At 36.6% G+C, this 21,002-nt stretch overlaps 1 protein-coding gene across 1 annotated transcript in view; it reads right to left on the minus strand.

Moving 5' to 3' along the window:
- VPS41 (VPS41 subunit of HOPS complex) overlaps positions 1–21,002 on the minus strand; it is a 106,563-nt gene that overhangs the window by 74,381 nt on the left and 11,180 nt on the right. The window contains exons 3-4 of the mRNA XM_056483806.1: positions 12,665–12,772; positions 9,555–9,632 (exon numbers count right to left, since the gene is read on the minus strand). Of these exons, the coding sequence (XP_056339781.1) occupies positions 9,555–9,632; positions 12,665–12,772 (186 nt within the window). The remainder of the gene's footprint in view (positions 1–9,554; positions 9,633–12,664; positions 12,773–21,002) is intronic.

Consider the following 21,002-nt stretch of genomic DNA (forward strand, 5'->3'; position numbering starts at 1 on the left):
TCCAGGCAATGTGTAGGTTCACCTCATCAATTTCTGTAATAGCTTTCTTTTCAGGATAGTTTGCCAAACACAATGAACTTGTGAGAATTCATCTTTAAATACAAACTTTCAGGAGAGGCTACTGAATTATTAAAATGGGCTTTGAAGAACAATCACCAAAACATATCTAAAACTCTGAGGATGTAACTTAAGGGGCACTTTCACTGCTTGTTTCTAACAGAATACCACTGCCACTGTCACTAATGTATTTAACAGAATTTTGTAGAATTGAATCCTTGAAGCAGAAAGTATGAGATTTTACTCCATTTCTTGATAAGCCACATTTCAGAAATGTGACTAATGAAAAACGCCAAGCAGGTCATAAAGTGAAAGTTCTTGTCAGGAGAGGTTTTCTTTCTGGAGATTATTTTATTGGTGCTTCCACCAAACAACTTTTGAAGAAGCAAAGGAGCTGTTGACTATTCTGCTCAGTGCTCATGTACTGTTGTGCCAACATCATTTCCAGGAAGGTTTTCTGAACAGCCATGATGCTCATCCCACTCTCTGACCTAACACAAGATAGAGGACATCATCCCAGGAAGTCTAGAAACCCTGGTTCTCCACACATTCCACAAAAAGCCATTATTTTCCTCATAGTTCTCTTTTTCCTATAAGCTCCTGCAATGAAAAACTACAGTAAGTACTTTTTCCAATTATTTTAGCTTGTCAACCACTCTGCTATAGACAATGATCCAAATCCAGTGGCTACTGAAATCAGTCAAAAGATCTCCACTGATGGAATCAGAAAGATGCAGAAATATTATGTGGGAATGAATTCCCTTTCCTGTCTGAAAACAACCTAAGTAGTCATATTCCCAGCATAGTTAAATATTACACTACATCAATGTTCAAGCTCAGCCAACACCTACACCTACAGTGTCATTTTCCATGTAAACTTTCAGTCATCAACACGGATACAGACCGGCATAAATCAGAGATATATGCAATAATAACCACATTTTCTGATTACTGAAAGCATTGTATTCTCTTTGGACACCAAATCTGGAACTTTCTTTATTTGCAATTATAAACATCTGGCAAAGTCTCACAAGTCCACCAGAGATACTCAGTCAATATTGGGTGTCTGATTCTTGTCAGGATCCTAAAAACATATGCAAACCAGAAAGATGGAGGGAGATAGAGAGTACTCACACAAGTAGAAACTGTGTATTATGAACTGCACTCTAACTTTCTGTAAGCAGTATATTGTATGCCATATCCTCATTGTGACAGTACGATAGGGAAAGCTAAATATGAAGATGAATTGATCCTGTGCAAGTTCCTCAATGCATTTACATACAAAGAGGCTCTATTTCAATACCAGTGAAGTGTACATTTGATTGCATATCATAAACCTTATTTAAAGTAGATCAAAAAAGCAAACAGATTCATTCACTCCATCTTTACACTGCTCACATTTCAAAGCTCCGTAAAACTGCCAAGACCTCCAATAACTAGACTTCAATTAGCAGCCAGTTTAGGACTACAGTGGTGAACCTTCCAACACCAAAATACCAATTTCTGACATTTTTTATACTTTATTTCTCTGTGTCAGAGGACACTCAGTAAAACTAACTTCTTCAGCAGCACCACAGTGGAGGTGGCCAGCTTGACAGCAGATACTTTTATCAACAGCCTCTCTGAGGGTATTAATAGCAGACACTGGTCAAATCTGTACTGTAGATGTTTAATATTCCATCATGAGTGCTATAAAGTGCTATACACACTGGCATGCCTTTTAAAACAAATAAGTCTCATCCTTCAGAAAGGAATCTTTATTAGAATTTTTAAATTCATTATCAATAATATCTTCCCCATAGGAGAAAGTACTTGGTTTTGCCTTCATGTTTTGCTTGCCATATTATGCCCCTGTTATGTCATTACCTATTTTTAGTAGTGCTGTATTTTTGTTGTTAATGGAAACAAAGGGATGTAGCTCTGTCATTAATGTCAACTTGTATAAGAAAACATTGTCCTCCAGAACTCAGTCTTTCTAACTAGGAAAACATTTTCTAATGTAAATAATATTTTATTAATGCTTGAACTCTTAATAATTCTGAAAGGCAAACTACTATTATTCCATATATGCACATAAGTGCCTGCGTTCCCTATGGACAAAAATGCCATCCAGGTATAATACCCCATTTGAAAGGAAAACAGCCCTAGGAATCAGCAATACACTAGCTTCTTACAATCAAACTTCTCCAAATCCTCCCTATGCTTTTAAGTGTTTTTAGGTTTTAGAAAATGCACATCTGAGTTACCAGTCTTCTATGAAAGTACTTAATCAGTGCTGCCTGAAACTAGCTGCTTCATTGGTGCCAACAAAATTCCAGAACAACTTGGCACAGTGGTCCACTTTCTAAATAGTCATGAGTTGTGACCCACATTCAAATAACAAATGTTACTAGACTTGGACAGTGAAAGAGTTAATAGGGAAAAAAAAAAAGTTTTAATGATTTTGATGTATCTTAATAATACACAAATAATTTTGTTCAAAACTGTTTGAAAGTGACACATGTAAATTACTTTAGCACTATTATAGTAAGGTCCTCTATCTGATCCCCCATAGAACCAAGAGGCAACAAGGTCTAGTGAAAAAAGAAAACAAATTGGTTACTTTGCCCTTTCATTGATCAACAATGCTGTATTAAATACTACAGTAGTAATGTCCTTAATGACCTTCATGGTTAGCATTCTCCCCTTTTGAAATATCTTCCCCCTAGAATACTCAATGCTTCAATTAAAAAAAAAAACAAAAAACATTCAGAATATGACAGAACCCTACCAAGTCAAGAGAAAGTGAACTATTTTCTATGTCTAGATGCTTGTGATAGAATAGTAGAATAGCAATCACAGTCCTTTTCCTCATTAAAAGGTGACATAACAGATTTCTACTGAAATCAGTGATGTTAAAGAAGGCTGCTAAGGTACCTTAAATGTAATATATTTAGAGGTGGTCATGAAATGCAACTGACAAATAACAGGATACCCACTCTGAAGAAAAGTGATTGATACTGGAGAACAAAAAAGGAGACTTCTTCCAATGCTGCTATGTTAAAAAAAGAAAAAAAAAAAAAGAGGAAAACAATATGCCTGTAAAGGGTAATGAAGTTGTAGAAGGACCATTTGGTCTAAAGATGGGGCTGTAATCCTTCTCTAAAGAAGTCCATGGGCAACATAGTGGCTAGTCAGGAGTTCAAAAGAGAAGGCAGAAACAATTGCTATTCCAGAATTAGCTGATAAAGTACCTAGACTTTACACTTTAATTAAAATTAATTAGATCTACAGCATACATGTTACTGTTTGCTGCAGTACAAGCACACATCTGACTTTTACAAGCTAACAACATTCAAGGAATAAATGACTGGACCATACAAGACTTTCTGTAGCTGAACTCATACCTCCAGCTAAACTTTTTACATTACTCTGCACTAAGCCACAGTTATTGAAACTACAAGCTTGAAAGAATAATTGAATGAAACAGTCACACTTGCCTCAGTTTTTGAGCTCTAAAAATTTATCATAAGTGATTCTAAAATTGTTTGTAATTCCTACATTTCATCCATATTCCAAGCAACATTTCTATCAATAACAAATGCCTTCCATAGCCCTTTGATCTTTTTGGTTAACTAAAAATTTAAGCAATACTCCTTTCAAAGGAAAGTCAGGTACAATGGTACAAAGACAATGTTCAAAACATGTATAAGAGGTTGTTTTCTTCTTGTTTCAGTTTTGCCAGACAAGAAGCTTTTCTAGATCTATGGAATAATGGTAATGTCACCACAATTTCTGCCAGTCTAGACAAGATACTAAAAGTATACCATGATTCCTGCCAAAGATAGTTCTGAATCTTCAATAGCTCCACAGTTCCCATTGGAAACAGTACCAGAATAAACACGTAAAGCATACTTTCCAAGCCTTTATACCAAAAGGCCAGACTCAAAAGCCATCTGAGTTATACTGCAAAAACCTTTGGATTTCCGAATCCTCTGCAGTTAAAATGAAAAGACAGATAGACAGAAGCAGACCTGATATAAAATTGGGTGTAAACTCTCAAGACTTAAGACAAAAATTCCAAATAGACATTTTTATTCGTTGTTCGTTCCATTTGAAAAAGCTAGGGGTTGGCATAAAGCATTTAAGACATAAAAATGCAATACCAATTTGGATGGGAGGTCCCAGTGTGGAAAAGGAAACCTGTCCCTTGCATAGACACTTGCTTCTACCAAATCTTAATTTTTATTTTGATTTTTTGAACTGTCATTCAAAATAGCCCACTTGGTTGTAAACAAAACAGGATTTCAGCTTCAAATTTAACAGGCAAAGTGGCACCATGCAAATACTAACAGAGAACTACCCACACCTTTAAATTCTGTTGCTTTGCTTCACTTCCTGACTAAGTTTTTTTACATAGTCTGATACTAACAACTAAAATGATGTAGTTAAATGTAAGAAAGAGGTAATTTTAAGTAGCCTGTCAAAGTGACATTTATATCATCTTAATCTCAAACTCTCATGCAAAGTTCCATCCAAAGCACTTCTTCATAGTACAATGAAAAGCGAAGTTACCTTCCCCATCGAAAGATGTTGCATAATCTCCCACAGCAGTCAGCAGGTTTTGCATCACTACTAGCAGCAGCACTTAGTGCTTAAGAACTGCTGTTTCTTTGTTAGAATTTTTTTTTCTTGTTAACAATTAAACTCTTGCCAAGATGTATCAAGTCAACTGAAACCTCTGATGTTTTCTTCACAACCTGCTAAGTTATCAGCAAAACCAACAGGCCACAGACTGACCTTCAAGCAAGATCTTGCTCCAAAGGTTGGTGAGTGCTGTAACTTCAATATTCCCAAAGGCAATAATACCACCAGAGAAGGAACTCTCTTTCAAGTTTTCAAGGTAGCAGAGATGATTCAGTGATTTTGGATTACTATCACTCCAATAAAAGACCAATAACTTAATAATTACTGCTACACAATGTGAGACAATCATGAAAGAAAATACAATGCAAGGAAAGAAATTTTAAAAAGATATGCTGTGAGGAGGTTTCTTTCTGAAACTCCAGCAGTCTTGAATAGCTCACAAATGTTGCATGCTAAAAGGACTTAAATTTCTTTCTACTAGGAGAAGCTTCAAAATACTATTCACATCATTTTCTAGACTTATGCATCACCATTGAAACACCTTCAATGCATTAAACATTTAAATCCCTGTTACTTATAAAATAGGCAGTCCTTCCCTTCTAACAGACTATCACTGGCACCATCCAAAATTTCTTACCATTTCTGCTTTAAACTTGATGTTTATTAGAACACGAGAATGGGGACAGGTTTTCTTGCCCTTTGAAAGCTTTTTGATTTGTGACGTAACTAAACATGTTTGTACAGCTTTCTTCATATCTACAAATCCTTAATCCACAGGATGTCAGCTCAGGCAATAATTATATTAATAAATTGTAGACAGTCTAAGAAGGCAAGAAAGATGGAGAGACATTTGGAATTAACGTGCTGTGAATCAGTCCTGCATCATCCTTTGTCAGTGGAATTAGCAGGCTTTTCTTCCCTCTTCTTGTTGCCTTTTAGTAATAATTTTCAGTGCATTTGACACATTTCATCTCACTCAATGCACTGAACCCTAATACAAGAGAACACCAGTTTGTCAAACATACATTATTGAGGATGCGTACCAGTTAATCTTAGGCAGCTGACATTGTCAAAGACAAGCCACCCCAGCAAGAACTACAGAAATGCTAGGCAAAGAGGAGAGAGAGACAAGAGCACAAGCAAGACTGCTGAGATACCAAGCAACACAAAAGGCCAAAATCTGCTAATTTCTGTCTCAATTACCCCCAAACCACAAATATCTCTCAACAGTTTCAAAGCACACATTTCCACTGCTGTTGACAAAAGGAGTTGCAAGCCTGAAAAGACTAGTTGTCCACTTGGGACAGGATTCAGCATCAGACACCTGAAGAGCTCCATGAGAACAAAACTTAATTCTGCAAATAATTTTTAGTTTTTTACATGAGCTTCACAGAAGCCTCTCTCAATATTTATGGGTCAAAGTAGAGTAGACACTACAGTATTTGTAATCCAGGATAACCACATTGGTTTCCCATGGACATTAAGAAGTGTAGTCCTAAAAGGTTTTTTAAACAATAAAAAAATGTGTGTTACAATGGCAGAACTTCTAGGGATGCCAAGCTTTATATTTTAGTGTTTCTTATAGCCATTTTTAGCTCAAATTAAAATGATAAATGCATTCAGTTTTCAAAAGGAGTGCTTCAAATCTTGGCCATTCTGGAGATAATACAACACACTAGTGAATTTTCTCACTCATTTTGATGCAAACCTTTTGATATCAATATATATTTATTTTTTTACAATTTGGCTCAAATGCAAAGGCAAATCATCATGGAAAATAAAGGATTTATTATAAAAGCAAAATTCTTATTTCTTCAATTTCCAAGCCCATTTATATTTCTGAACATGCCTTCCTCTTTCCTTATACACATTAGGAAAGAAAAATAGAAATCAAGAGAAATCTATAAGAGTAGTAATGGTATTTTCTAAGTATATTTAATATGCACTTGTCACTAAAATGAGTTTTTTAAAAATGTTTTAAAAAAAACCCTCTTGTTTCATTCTGGTTTATTTTACTAACAGTGTTTCAGATCTAGTAGTTTTTAAGTTTCCCATGTATGCTTTGTTTTTGCTAATTACACATTTAACTGATGTATAGAAAAGCAATTATTTTTTAATTCCCAATTTTTCTTTAAAAAGCCCCCAAATCAAAACAATGCCCTGAAAAATAGACTCAAACTATGTACAGTTCCTTGAATTATGTAACTGATTTCTCTTGCACAAAGGGCATCCCACTGCTATCCTTACTATTAATTTTTGCAATGTCACATGACAGAAAACATCTGATGATAAGATCCTTTCAAAAAGAAAAATACATAAAAGACACTCCCTAGGTGCACTGTTTATTGCAAACAATTAAATTATTGCAGTGGTAATACTGCTATTTTACTCGGAAAAATTCTATACAATACCAATTTCCAACAATCAGTACCAACAGACACTCCCCTTATTAACAACTTCAAGATAGAACCATATATGCCATTCCACCAATGGAAAAGGTTCTGGGAAGGAATTTGCTCTTTTTGGATCAGAGAAAAAGAACCAGAAAAAAACTCACAAGTGAAAACAGTCTTCACCAGCACATTTACAAGAAATGTTTTGTCCCTGTGTGACTTCAGGAGTTAATTCCCTTTCTTTTTAAGAAAGGGTTAGGTTTTATTTGGGGTTTACAACATGACAATACTTTAATACAAATTCCACAGGAGAAACAATAAAGAGGCACTAGAAGGACAGAACTGAAGGAAGGCCCCACTGAATGTTTTGGTAGTGATGCCTCTAGTTTGAAATCCAACATCTTGAGAAGTTCAGGTTAGAATGAAAATATTTTGATGTACAGCAGCCAGTTCAGAATAAACTGTCTGTGGGTTCAGCAGCTGTTATTATTAATTCAGAAAACTCCTCAGCTTAAGCAGCCATTTACATCATAGAGCTGCTTTCTTCTCACATAGGCAGCCTGTTCTGTTCTAAAACAATTAGTTCCTTGAAAAACTTTTCTTTTAAAGACAAGTGGTGCTAGAGAAAAATCATTCTTCTTCAAACTAGAAAAAAGAGAAGAAAAAAAGGAAAAAAGAAGCACCATTTCCACCTAATCCATGATATAATCTATTGCAGCAGAGACATGTACATTATAAAAAGAGATATAAACATTAAGAATAGAATCCAAGAAACATTTATTTTTCCTATTCTCCAGCTCAAAAAGCAGTTTGTACTCTTAATGACAGTTTTAAAAGAAATCACTGCCATCTTTATAAGGAGACACAGCAGAAAAATCATCCTGAAGCAGCCTAACTTTGGAAAAGTAACATCTTTGAGCAGAAAATAACTATATGGTCCAACAGTAATGTTATAAGAAACCACCATCTCAGCAGGCACCAGTAGGACTTTTTAGTAAAGAAAAGCGAAGGAAGTAACAGCAGATTTGGAGGGTGGGTTAAAGAGTATGCAGGGATTTTGTTTCATAGACTTTAGCAGGTAACAGCTCCCCTTGTTCCTTGCTCTACATCTAGGCAGTCCCCTAAGTCTTTACAGAAGGAGGATTTCATTGCTTGGAACCAGTGTGAGACAAGGCATTGGTGGTGGACAGCAGAAGACTGCTCCACAACTAAAATTTTCCCAGCACCTTACACTGATACAAATTATGAACTAATACAAATTTAGGACAGTTAGTGCCAGATTCAATACAAAACTTCCACTTCAATTCACTGAGTCTCTGTCTTCTACTGCAGCAATGGAAGAGAATAATTCAGGTACATTTAATCTGACCTGCCTCAAATACAGAATTTCTCCTACTACCCAGAGAACCCCTATCAAGAAGCATGCATGTGAAGTAATCAGAACTGCAAGGGAGACACCGAAGGCTCCTCCTCTTTTGAAATGCAGCCAGCATTCTCAGCTGCAGGGCTGATGAACATAAAAAATTAAAAGAAATGGAGGCACATAATTAGCTTGACTTTAATCAATCCCCAGTAAAGTCATTGTCAATCTGACTAAATCTAAAAATTCCTTCAAAAGCTGTGCATTAAAAAAATTGTGCCTTGCACAATTCATAATTAGATTTTTCAAAAATATACACGAATTCTTGACCCCTTCCATGCAGCTGTGTCAGCTTTAGAACATATTATTCTCTTTGAAAACATGTCCACATCTTGTGATAGTTTCTATGGCTAGTGCATACACTGCTAGGAAAAAATAGTGGTTGGCTATTGGAATTCTTGATGATCTGAAGAGAAAAAAAAAAAAATCTCTAGCCCTCTTCCTTCCACCCCCCAAGAAAGACAGGGAATTTGAAACTAATGAACTAATATCCACACTAAAAAGGAACATTTAATACTCTAGAATAGAGCTTTAAATTTAGCATTCCTCTGATACCAGAAACCACAATAAGGAAAAAGGCTTATTCTTTTTCTTTAATCAATACAAACCCTTAATAATTCAAACTTCAAAACATTTACGTAAAATATTAGCATTATATATTTGTAATTGATAAACAGAGCAGGGTAATCAATCAGTTTTCAATTACTTGTGGCAACTAGATAAGATGATAGCACACAAACTAATAACTGACAATAGTCAACTAATGAACAGGTTCATGTCTTATGGAAGTAATGGGCTTCTATTTCTAATAGTCACTTGCAATCATAAATATGTATTTCCTCTTCTGTTTCATGAAGAAGTTTATTATATATAAACTGAGATGTGCTCAGCACAAAACCATCCAGCATGACTTCTTTTTGCAAGGACCATACACTGCTTTCTATGTTATGGAATGCATTAGTGTAATTACAGGTGTACAAGAGTGTTAACTGACTTACTGGTACATCAGCAGCAGTTTTACATCCCTGTAAATGGGTTCTAAATAATGTCATACTTACAACATCGAACTTCTGTGTGATGTTCCCCTGGACATCCAGTAAATAAACTTTGCCATAATGTGTTCCCAGTGCCAAAAACTGTGAAAGAAAGAGATTGATGACATAAAGACAGCACAAGAAATACTACAGCAATGCTAAATGAACAGGATTAGCAATACTGGGGAAAAGAAAAAAGCCCTATATAAAAAAAGCACTTTCTATAGAGAAAGGTTATTTTAACTGTACCCAAAGAATAAAACAGGGCTTCAAGCCCATATTACTGTGATAGTGCAAGTTAGCTGTCAGAATGAGTCATGAGGACCCTCATCCACTGACAACTAATGGTGTGTCTGCAGTCTGTACACACCAGCTGATGGACTGTGGCAGCAAATTAAAAATGCAGCATGGGAGCAAGAATCAACAGAGATCTGAAATAGTTCCTAGATCCTTTCTGCAGCTGTTTCAATCCTAATGTTTCCTTTGAGCTTTATTTTAATTCTCCTTCATTACTAAAATAAAAACAAACTGTTCAAACACAGCAAAAGATCAGCTGTAAGCCACTGGTAAAATACAGTTGAATTATGGAAGGTCTCTGACAGTGCATTTAAGCACACAGGTAACTCCTGAGTTTGCTTTCCTTCACAGAGTAACATTCCTAAATAGAATACTCCCAAGACAAATACAATTCCTTGGAAATCTCAGGAGTTTCATTCTAAAAAATCATAGCAAAATAAAGAAATCTCCACATAAATCCTTACTATCACAAACTTGTTTTGATACAAACAAGAAGGGGATTGATTCTGAGAGATCTGCTGTTAATTGAACCATGTGAACTACACCTAAACAGAAAAGATAGAATTTCAGTACTACTTGATTTATGACAGAGGTTTCTTTTATTTGCCCCCTCCCCCACCCTCCCACTTTCAGCATTACTGAAATAGTCTAGGCTACTCAATTCTCTGTATTTCACTGCATGTGAGCATGCTTCATTGCAACCTATAATGAAATGCTCAAATTTACAGGCACTGCTAAGCGTGTCAGTCAGGCAGCACAATCTTTAAAAAATAACCTTACAGAAAGTCAAGGTTTAAAAGGATTTATCAAAATGGAATTGCTTAAAATGAAATTTCAGTTCAGGCACTTAAAATATGAAGCTACATTAAAAGGAGTCAAGAAAGGGAAAGAAGGGGTTCATTAGAAATTCATTCCCTGCAATGCCTTTCACTCCTGCAAGGTTGCCTTTTTTCAGGAAGAAAAAAGTCCCCCGGGTAAAAAAATCAATACTGGTTAATAAAACATCAGGTGTGCAGACATAACTAGGTATGACTATTCCACTGCACAGGCCTGCTTGAATGCACCAGGTGCCATGACGATTAGTCATCCAGTGCAGACAGCAAGCCTGCTGAAAATATGATGCTTTAGTAGCAAAAATGAAAAAAAAATTCTGGGGGGAAATTAGTCTGAATGCAGAAGCCAGATCTCAGGATTCCCAGCAAAGGTAAACTGTTTAGTCAGAATCATTTTACATATTACTGTATAATTTTTCTAACGATAGCATTTAGCAGGGGTTTTCCTGTTCGTTCAGGGAAAAATTCCCAAAAAAACCAACCAGAATGAAACAGAAATACCTTTGCAAAACCTATAACCCAGCTTCATTTTTAAGCTCTCTGTTGCAAGAGACCTATTCCTAAAAGACTGCAGTACCTGGCTTCTAACAATATTGATTCTTCTCATAAACAGTGTATCTAGTTTGCTGGAAAACTGAAAGTGCTGGGATACTTCAACAGTTTTCCTGTATTGTCACGCTTTGTGACACTATAGAAAAAGCTGTATCTATGCACATCCTCATAGAAAAACCCTGTTAAACTCTTGGCTTTCAAAATTTACCTGAGATGCAGGAATAAAAGGTAACAGAAACAGGCCACAGACAAAGAGGAAATGCTTGCCAGTTTTCCAAATATCTGTGTAATTCTAAGTTGTCAAAAACATTTATAAAAGACTTATTGTTTTCATTCACACAGTTAAAATACAAGCTTCATCTTAAGAGCCTCTTGAGCCATAGCAACAGTCCTCTGAGGAAAAGAAACACAGCACAAGTCAATCTAAAAATATAGCCGAATAACAAAGATAGATCCCTCCACAATAACTGTTAAGGAGATGTTACTGGCTATGAAAAATTATACATTCAGAAAATAGCTACTATGTTTTACATACTAATAGTTGACAAATCATTAACTCACACTCTCAGATGCACTTCAGCATGCCTCAATATTCTAAAATGTTTTTCAATAATTATAAAAGAGAAGAAAATTGATAAAATACAAAAGCAATTGTTTAAGTCACTAAAGAAGCACATGAAGTTCATTCCTTTTAAGAACAAAATATTAATTCTTCTGAAAATTTCTTTACTTTGCATTGTCTATTACTTTATCCCTATCATCCTTTAGTACATCAAAATCCCTAGAACGTGCAGTTCCTCTCTTTGTTTTTAACATACTGAATCAGAGAAGGGAGACAGGAAAGTGCTAGTATGACACCCCTCCAAAAGAAAAACCTAAGCAAACAAAAAATGCAGTAATTACTTTCTTCTACACTGTATTAACATGTCTTCCACAGCTGAATATATGCTAAGCTCCTGGCATGATCAAGTTGGTCTTTACTGACACAGGCTGTACAAGTAAGCACAGTATTTACAAACTTCCTTTCTGAATAAAGAAAAGTTAGGACTGTATTCTGATTGCAGTCCATAATACTGTTCATAATTAAAACTGAGTGAACATTTTTCTAGTAGCTTACGTAAACATCTCATCTAACAAATCACCGCATCTCCTCATTTCCTCATTGAGAAAATGTGTTTCTTGCTGAAAAAATGCTTGATACAAACAGGAAGAGAATTGATTCTGAGAGATCTGCTGTTAATTGAACCATGTGAACTACTTGTTTTATCACTGAGAAAATGTGAATTGTTCAATACAGGTTAATGGTGAATTTTGTTTATGTTGCTGTTGCCTTGCAGTGCAACTCTAGACTTGGCATCACTTCTACACAGAAATAAACTGATGCATTGCAAGCACAGATAAATATATAAAACCAACCAGAAGTGATATCTCAGCCACAAAGCCACATAATACCTTTTCATGCACTGTCATGCAGCTGGCTGCATCCTTCTGGAGAATTTCAGTCACTCCATTAGAAAGCCGTTCATACTTGAGCTTAGGTTCTTCTTCACTCTCATCTTCCTAAATTTTTAGGAGTGTAAGAAAAAGGGAGCAAGAGAGAAAAAAAAAAAACAACAGAAATATTTAGAATTTTATTTTAGATAAAAAACAAATTAAAAGATATCCCAAAACTATCACACAGCAACAGGCGAAGATGGATCACTGCGATCTCTTCACAACAGCCATTACAATCAAAAGCCAAACTTTCACAGTTTAATCATCTGAAGGGGCTTGGGCTGTGCTTTTTTGTTACTGGCTTTTCTTTTTACTCCAAAGTTTTAGGTGCAAAGACTCTATAGCAGCATGTCAATTCAGCTGTAAGAGGCACTTACTTGATATCTAAAAAGCAGGAAAAAATGTGCATGTGTACTTTGTTACATAAAGTTAGTAATTTGCAATTTAGAAGTAAAATACAAAAAGGATGGATATGATAACAAATAATGATAAAATAAAGTGTGCCACTGGAGCCACAATGAACTGAAAGCTGAAGCATGCATGTTACAAGAAACTTCACGACCTTTACAAGATGCTGCACCTCTGTAGGAAGGATAGAGGCAAAATGCTGTGAACAAAAATAAGAAGAATCCACTAGGAATAAGTCAATTGTATAGAATCCACCAATGGGCTTATGGTAAAAAAAATACTTATAAATATGCTTTCTGGGAAAAGGATCTGGACACAGTATACTCCTATAAATCACCTTTATCTTCTGTAGGTTAGGATCTTTTTCTGGTAAATACTGAAGCTTTCCTCTTTCTTTTCAAGTGTGTTAGGTATTATCACCCAACCACTACTTAAATGCAAGGAAAGATCATGGGGCAAAGAGTAAAAAGAAAGGAAACCAAGCTAAAAAAAACAAAACAAAAACAAGCAGCAAATTTATCACTCAAAGAAGACCCAACACATTTATCTCTCAGGAAAAGAAAATCCCAGTTGCAAAATAGCTCTTTGGTCATAGGCATCTATCTGTAACAGACAGTCTAGAGAAGTACAATGCCAGAGAGATTCCACAGGCTTCAGTAAGTCTCAGTTAATCTTATACATGCACAGACATACACAAACCCTTACATATGCCATGGTCCTCACTGGGAAACAGTACACCTGCAATAATGTTCTCCTACACTTGCTATTGACTGTAACAGATATATCAACACTGAGTATGTTTCCCACATAAAACATATCTTTCATTCTTAAGCAACCAGAATATACCAGTGCTGTACTTTAGTTAAAGGAATGCCTTGATTTTCCACCAGCCACTGCCTTCCAATGCCTAAAAATGCTCAGTGTCAGCCTACAGCAGAACTGTATTTGTGCAACACTTTCTTGTACTCAATGATGCAAAAAATAAATTTGGAAGGGAGACATGTTAACAAAATGTATTTTGTTTAAATTGTCTTTGCAGTACTAAAGTTCAATAGTACGGCCATTTACTATGTATGCTACTATCATATATGGTTAACATGTACATAACCTCATACAAAACACAAAAAAGCCATTCATATCTATGGAAACACCCAGTATTTAGCCCCATGCCTACAGAAATATGCTGCAAAGAGAGTCTGTTTTAAAATGTTACGTGAGAGTTTTATAACAGAATATAAAAGAGATTAATACAGGGATGTCAGCAGCGCATGACGTAGGAGTATGAAGTGAGGTGTCAAAATGTCCACCAAGAAACAATTTTATTCAGTAAATCTAACACTGAACAAAGTTGTTACTAGACAGAATGACAATGTCAAATTACAGGTCTGTATATAAATCAGTCAAGTTCCTCATGCCTACAGATCGTTAATAAATGGCTACAAGGTAGAGGGAGGAGGTAAAGTCAAAGTAAAAAGCACACATGTGATGGAAGGAGGGCGTAAGGAAGTATGTGTCCATTTTATAACAATTAATACATTACTGCACTTTATACATTGCTTAGAAAGATTACACTTGAAATGCATGGGCAATCATTGAATAAATTCATAAAGGTAAAAATTGAACTCCAGTCATCTAGTTTTTATAAGATCCCACATGTTGCTGGGGCCTGGACATCCAATGTGCAACCAACATGAAAAGTTAATTCTAGTCTCTTGAGTAGTTTGCATAAAATCATTCATCCATGGACCATTAGATAAAGTTACTGCAAATAAGTTTTGCCTGTCTTATTTATGAGTGAAAACTAAGTAATTTTTTCTGCACATGCATATACAAAAAATATATACTTTCAAAAGTCAGTGCACCGAAGCATTCTGCCAGGCTTCAAAGTAAGTAAATAAAATGAAAACTCCCAAATATTAGGCATGATGATGTACCTATTTCACGCTTTCCTGAGAGGTATCTTCTATGTTAAATAAAAGTCAAGCTAAAAGGTGAACTGAAATAAGGTTGGGGCACTTTACTATAAACAAAACAAAATAAAAAGGCGATTTGCAAAAATTCGAGATTTCTCTACTGCTTCAGACTCTGATATATTAAATGCATTTGATGATATCTTATTTAGAGTATCAGGATTTAATAATTGTATAGGTATTTTTCTATCAGGAAAAGCTTTTATGCAGTTTGAACTTCTAAAGTAAACACAAGCCAGTGTTAATAAAAGCAAATCAATAATTTTTGTTAAATTTTAATAATCTTGAAAACCCACAAATTAAACCATGAGCAGGCTGAGTTGACATGTCAGTTAGCTGCGTTTCTATGACAACCTAGAGGAATAGAACAAGTCCTGACTTGCAGCAAAGCTAAGATATAAACAGAGTGACATTTACCCCATAAAAGAGAACTCACAGCTTTCCTTTTTTATGAAAATAATAAAAAAATCAATTGCTGAAATTACATGGATTTTTGCTAAGTGTATGACACTTTTAATTAAATCCTCCTAGAGGATTCTAAAAATTTGAAAATAATTTTTGTAACACTGCTTTTTGTATCACCACTTAATACTACTTCAATATTTATTGCCTAAAATGATCTGAAACAACAATACTGAATTTTGAGATTCTTGACAAATGTTTCAAGAGAAAAATAAATATATACTGCACAAAATGTATAAAGCACTCCACACATGGCAGCCTTAAATTCTGAAAGGGAAGGAGACCCACAGAGCTGTCAAGAGGAAGGTACCTTGGTGATGTTATAAAATAATGACCATTTTTCAACTACAGGAATGCTAACTTGAAATTCGTACTCCATTTGATTTTCTACTTGCCTTTCAAAGCTAAAGCTACTAGTCATACCACTAAAATATGCTGTAAAGAACAGGTATCCATAAACATTTCCATTGAAAGCACATTTCCAGCTGAATGAAATACACTAATTAGCCCCTAATACAAAGACTAATACAAACCCCTTCCTACTGAGAACTCTCCCAGTTGTCATTGCTGAGCGCCCCTGAACTGAAAACAAATTCCTTTTTATTCACCCAGCACCTACTCAATACCAACTCTTCTGGAATGGATTTACAAAATTAACGAGAGCTGCAAATGCGCAACAAGCTCTGAACAGGCCAGTGCCACTGCAAGGGATGCTCACCAGCCTTTCCAAACCCAGGTTCACAACCTTCTTCAGGTATTCCTCCCCATCTTTCCTAGCTTTGCCTACAGGAACTACTGTGCTGGAACCATGAGTAGGAAAAAAGAGAAAAAATCTGAAATAAGTCCTTGTGAAGAAAATTTCCAGAAGGAACCTGTGGGCAGTTCCCAGAGTTATTCCATTAGCCCACATTTGCTCCTGCAGCAGAGGATCTGCCCACAGGACAGCCTGTCACATGAACTACATGCTCTATTGATTACAGATACTCTAATTATGTTACAGGCGCTGACAGCAAAGTGTCATCCTTCCCAAACAATTTGCCCTCAAAGTTTTTCAAAGCCTTTATGGAAATAAATGTTGCATACATTATAAGGCAAGTGTCCTTCCCCTTTGCTGCACATCTTCTGTCCAGTCCCAGCCAGAATTGCAGTTACTCTAAGTGTCCATTCCAGCCTTGTTTTATGCCTGCAAGTTTTGATCCTGTAAAGAATTTGCTGAGGTCCATCACAGAAGCATTTTCAAAAAAGACCCACTTACACCCTACTCCAACCAGGCCCTAGCGTCATAGGCTGTTTTACAAGGCTATGTCTGAAAAAAAAAGACAAAATAAACAAAAACCCTACAGTTAATTTTCTATTTGAACATGCTTCCTTTCAAGTTTACATTGATTTCACAGATTATAAGAGAAATGTTTGATTACCCCATTTTCTCCTGGCAAGGCCAGGGTTAACTAGTTAGAGCTCTAGAATTACTAGTTTACACACTACATGAGAATCTCCAGTAGAACAAAAGAAACCAACTCAAATTATTTTTTAATTAAAATAACAGTTCATACAACATTTTTAAGTTATGCAAAAATGAATAAATGCGTCCTTAGTGCTCTGCTGGGGGCAGCTTCACTTCTTACAGGAATTCAGTGATAAACAGAAAAAGAAAAAGAAACCAACATAAAAAGACCTCAAGCCCTAACATGAGATCTCCAGGGACAGTTACTTATTTCTCTTATATATGTGCAGAAGCACAAAGTGCAGCAAAATACCCAGCAGAACTCAGTTGCTAACATCATCTACTAACTTTCCTGGTTTTGACATCATGACTTGATCCATCTCCAACTGTTAATTTTTTAATGGAAATAATGTCTTAATCAGGGCATTGACCGATTGTCTCAGCTTTAGTTTTGAGGGCCTGTGAGGCTGGCTGGAAATAATCTCTCATCCATAAACTCCCTATTTGACCTGGGAGTAAAGAGTACTTAGCTGGGTGGCTGGTGCACAGTTGAGAAGCAGAATAGATGAATTCTAGCCAGCCTGCTATGAAAGGCACATTATCAGTGGGGTTTTACACCACATCTAACCCCCCAGCTGTCTGCAAACCCTTTTTATCACCAGAATTGCTTGGAAGAGCAGGATTTGCACCCAGGATGGCTGTGCAAACCTTACTTTGAACAAGGGAGCCCAACAAGCACCCTACAAACTTAAGGTTAACTGCCACAAGATTTCCACAACAAGACAAGTACTACCCAACAAAACATACAGATAAAGCTTTTTATTTAAACCTTCACAGCATTTTTATACCTGGGAACTGTACCAAATGGGTCAGAATGCCTCCTTTGGTCCAATAAAGAAATTAGGATTATTATCCTTCCCAGTTCAGCTCTCAGACCTTTGCTAGAACCCAGCTATCTTCATTCCTTCATGGTAAAGAGATATTGATTTGCAAATGAACCTGATTTTACACGTGCTGAATCCCATTCCTCAAAATCTACAAGGAAAATACCTAATACCAAGTCCCTCAGACATGCAGGTTCACTTATGTGTCACCTCTAGTTTTCTCTACCCACATCATATTTAGGCTAAATTGGCTCAGACAATCTGGTAATCCAGATAATCAGACAGAAGCCTCTGTATTCTCAGTATCTCCCCATAAATATCCACGTGCACCATACCTCACACCAAAACATTTTCTAATAGCTGTATGCTAAAACACTGAGACTTACCATACTTCCCCCTGTATCTAATGGCAGTAATTAAGCTTGACAAACCATAGTTTCTTCACCCTGGAAATAATGCTTCAGTTTAGACACCCTTGCTCAGGTAGGACTATGAGGAAATTCTTCAACCTTGCTGATTTGGACAGCAAGGCAAGATGCAGGCAGAGCAACCCTCTACTACAGCTCCGCAAGACTAGGTCTGCTGACAGGGTTATTCAGTTTTGGGACACAAATGGAAAAGGAAAACAGTGACTCTGCCTCATCACAATATTCTGAAGGTTAAAGCACTGAAGGTCTCCTTCAAAGTACCAGTCAAATCTGCCTGTATTCCAATTATACAAAACACATAAAGGGGCTGGCTCCCACTCTAACACTTAGCCTCCACTTTTAAACTGCAGAGTCTTGAAGACTCACAAGTCTCCCCCAAGCCCCCATCCTTACACATTTCCTCTGCTCCATCCCCTTGTAATACTCAGATGGACCTTTGCTGATACCCTAACTTCCCTCAAACACTTTATCAAGTTCTCTTAGCCCAGACTAGAAGTCCAATTTCAACATTTTCAGTCTGCATGCCAGGAACCCCATCTTCTTCCTCTTCAAAATTACCATGTCCTCAGTTGGAAGGTCACTTCCAGCCAGGCAACCCTCATGGCATAGCTTTCCTACACGGAGTTTTTAATAGTCTGACATGAAACAGCTGTTCACAGGACACCAGAATCCAGCATGAATAGCTCACCAAATATACTATAGGTGGTTCTTGGAAAAGGCAGACCACAGCTCCCATCCCAGCAGCACACCCACACCAGCTCAGAGACATTCAGAAAAGACTGACCACTGAGTAAATCGATTTGACAATGCAGACAATTACCATGTATTTTCATAACTTCTTTCCATATCATAAAAGCACAGATATTCTTATAATACATAGAAGGAAAAAGGAATTTTATTTACTAATCGAGGATTGACATATGCAAATGAACACTGCTCATTTGCAATACAAGGGAATATGGCAAATGAATAAAAATATCTAGCAAAAAAACCCACTGCAAGTAAAAATATCACATGGGAGCAACACATGACAACACATGCAGGAGGGTTAATAAAAGTAGAAAATATTAAACAGAAAGCTGTAACAAATTGCTAACATCTGTTGATGAATTTAAGGAAGTAACACCATCATGTCACAACACATCAGGAGATTCCTTTGACTTCCACCCCAGACCACATCAAAGTTCCTGTAGTACTTGGTAAAACCAGTGAATAGGTTCTTTTGCTTGTTTTTTGAGAACATGAAGATGAAGAAAAACTCTTAATCTTTACCTACTAAATGGCTAACCCTGCTCAAAACTTTAAGTACAATAAGAATTGGGTTATACCTGTGATGTAAATTTCCCTGCTCCTCCTCTTCCTTCTTGTATTCTCATTTCACAGTCACAAAATAGTCAGTCTTCATAAATCCTACTATTGCCTAATGACTACAGGCTCCAAAATATCACTTGTACTTTAAAGATGAGGGGTAGAAGTTCTGAACCCTACAAATTGGTGTATTATCTATTTGGTATAAGAAGGAACCCAGAAATATTTCTGGACATCTGTCTACTACCTTCTACCCTAAAAGCAAATGTGTCCAACTTCAAGTAATCTGACCCACTGTTAATTGCATTATATGCACATACTAGCAGAGTCCTATTCTTCTCCAGCTTCACTTGAAAAAATTTATTTGAAGATGATGAACAATTCTGGTCAGAATGGGGATAGGAGAAAGGTTTGTCTTTGGAAAGTTTTATAAGTCAAAATTGTCAAAAGATGCAAATTACTGAGGTGGGCAATGAGGATGTAACATTATCCTTGCAAAGGAGGCAGCTATTTACTCAAAGTTCTTCCATTGTAACATCAGGCTTTGTTGTTTGCCTCTGATGCTCCCACTTTTGAAAGAAACTGCATACAAGACAACCTACTGCCTACCATTCTGACAAGGAAGTCAGAAAAAAAACCCTAGCCCAAGTCCTGCTTCTTCTCACACCAACTGGAACCCATGTTATAGTTTAGAAACAATTTAAATAATCATTATTTCTGAAAAAATAGCTGGAAATTCACAACAAAGATTTAAATTTTTTTATTTTAATTGTTGCAAAACCTCTATAAGATTGCTACTCTGTACAATCAAGAAACACAAATTATAATTTAGAATCTAATCTGGTCCTTAAAAAGATAGCACTTTGTGCTGGTTTTGCAATAACTGATTGTTGGTGAAGAGGGGAAAAAGTCAGCCATGGAAGTGATTCTTTGTGAGGAGCTGCTAGCAGCTTCCTACGTGCCTAGCAAAATCAAACGCTGGCTAGCTCTGAGAACTCGCACACTGCTAAGCCCATTAGGAAAGTTGGAAATGCCTCTATGATAACACATCTAAGAATGAAAAACCACAGGAAGTTCTCTTGCTCCCTGCTCTCTGCAGAGGTCTAGGGGGCCAGCCAGGGCCCCTTTCCCAAAGGGGGCCACTGGACCCTGGCATGGCTGCAGCTCCCTCGACATGGCTCACAATGGACTTTATTGACTTAGCTGCTTTTAACCAGCCATGCTGCAGACAGAAAGGCAAAAGCAGAGGCAGCAGGTTTTCTTTTTTTGGTGTCCTACTTGAAGAAAAGGTGCAGAGTGGAGCCTGCAGCCGGCGTGGTTTGCGCAGGGCCAGTAGAGAGCAGGTGACCAAGAGAGAGACGCCTGGTGAGCAACTCCCCAGTTGCAGAGCCT

The sequence above is a fragment of the Oenanthe melanoleuca genome, chromosome 2 (assembly GCF_029582105.1).
Source record: "Oenanthe melanoleuca isolate GR-GAL-2019-014 chromosome 2, OMel1.0, whole genome shotgun sequence".
Classification (NCBI taxonomy): Eukaryota; Metazoa; Chordata; class Aves; order Passeriformes; family Muscicapidae; genus Oenanthe; species Oenanthe melanoleuca.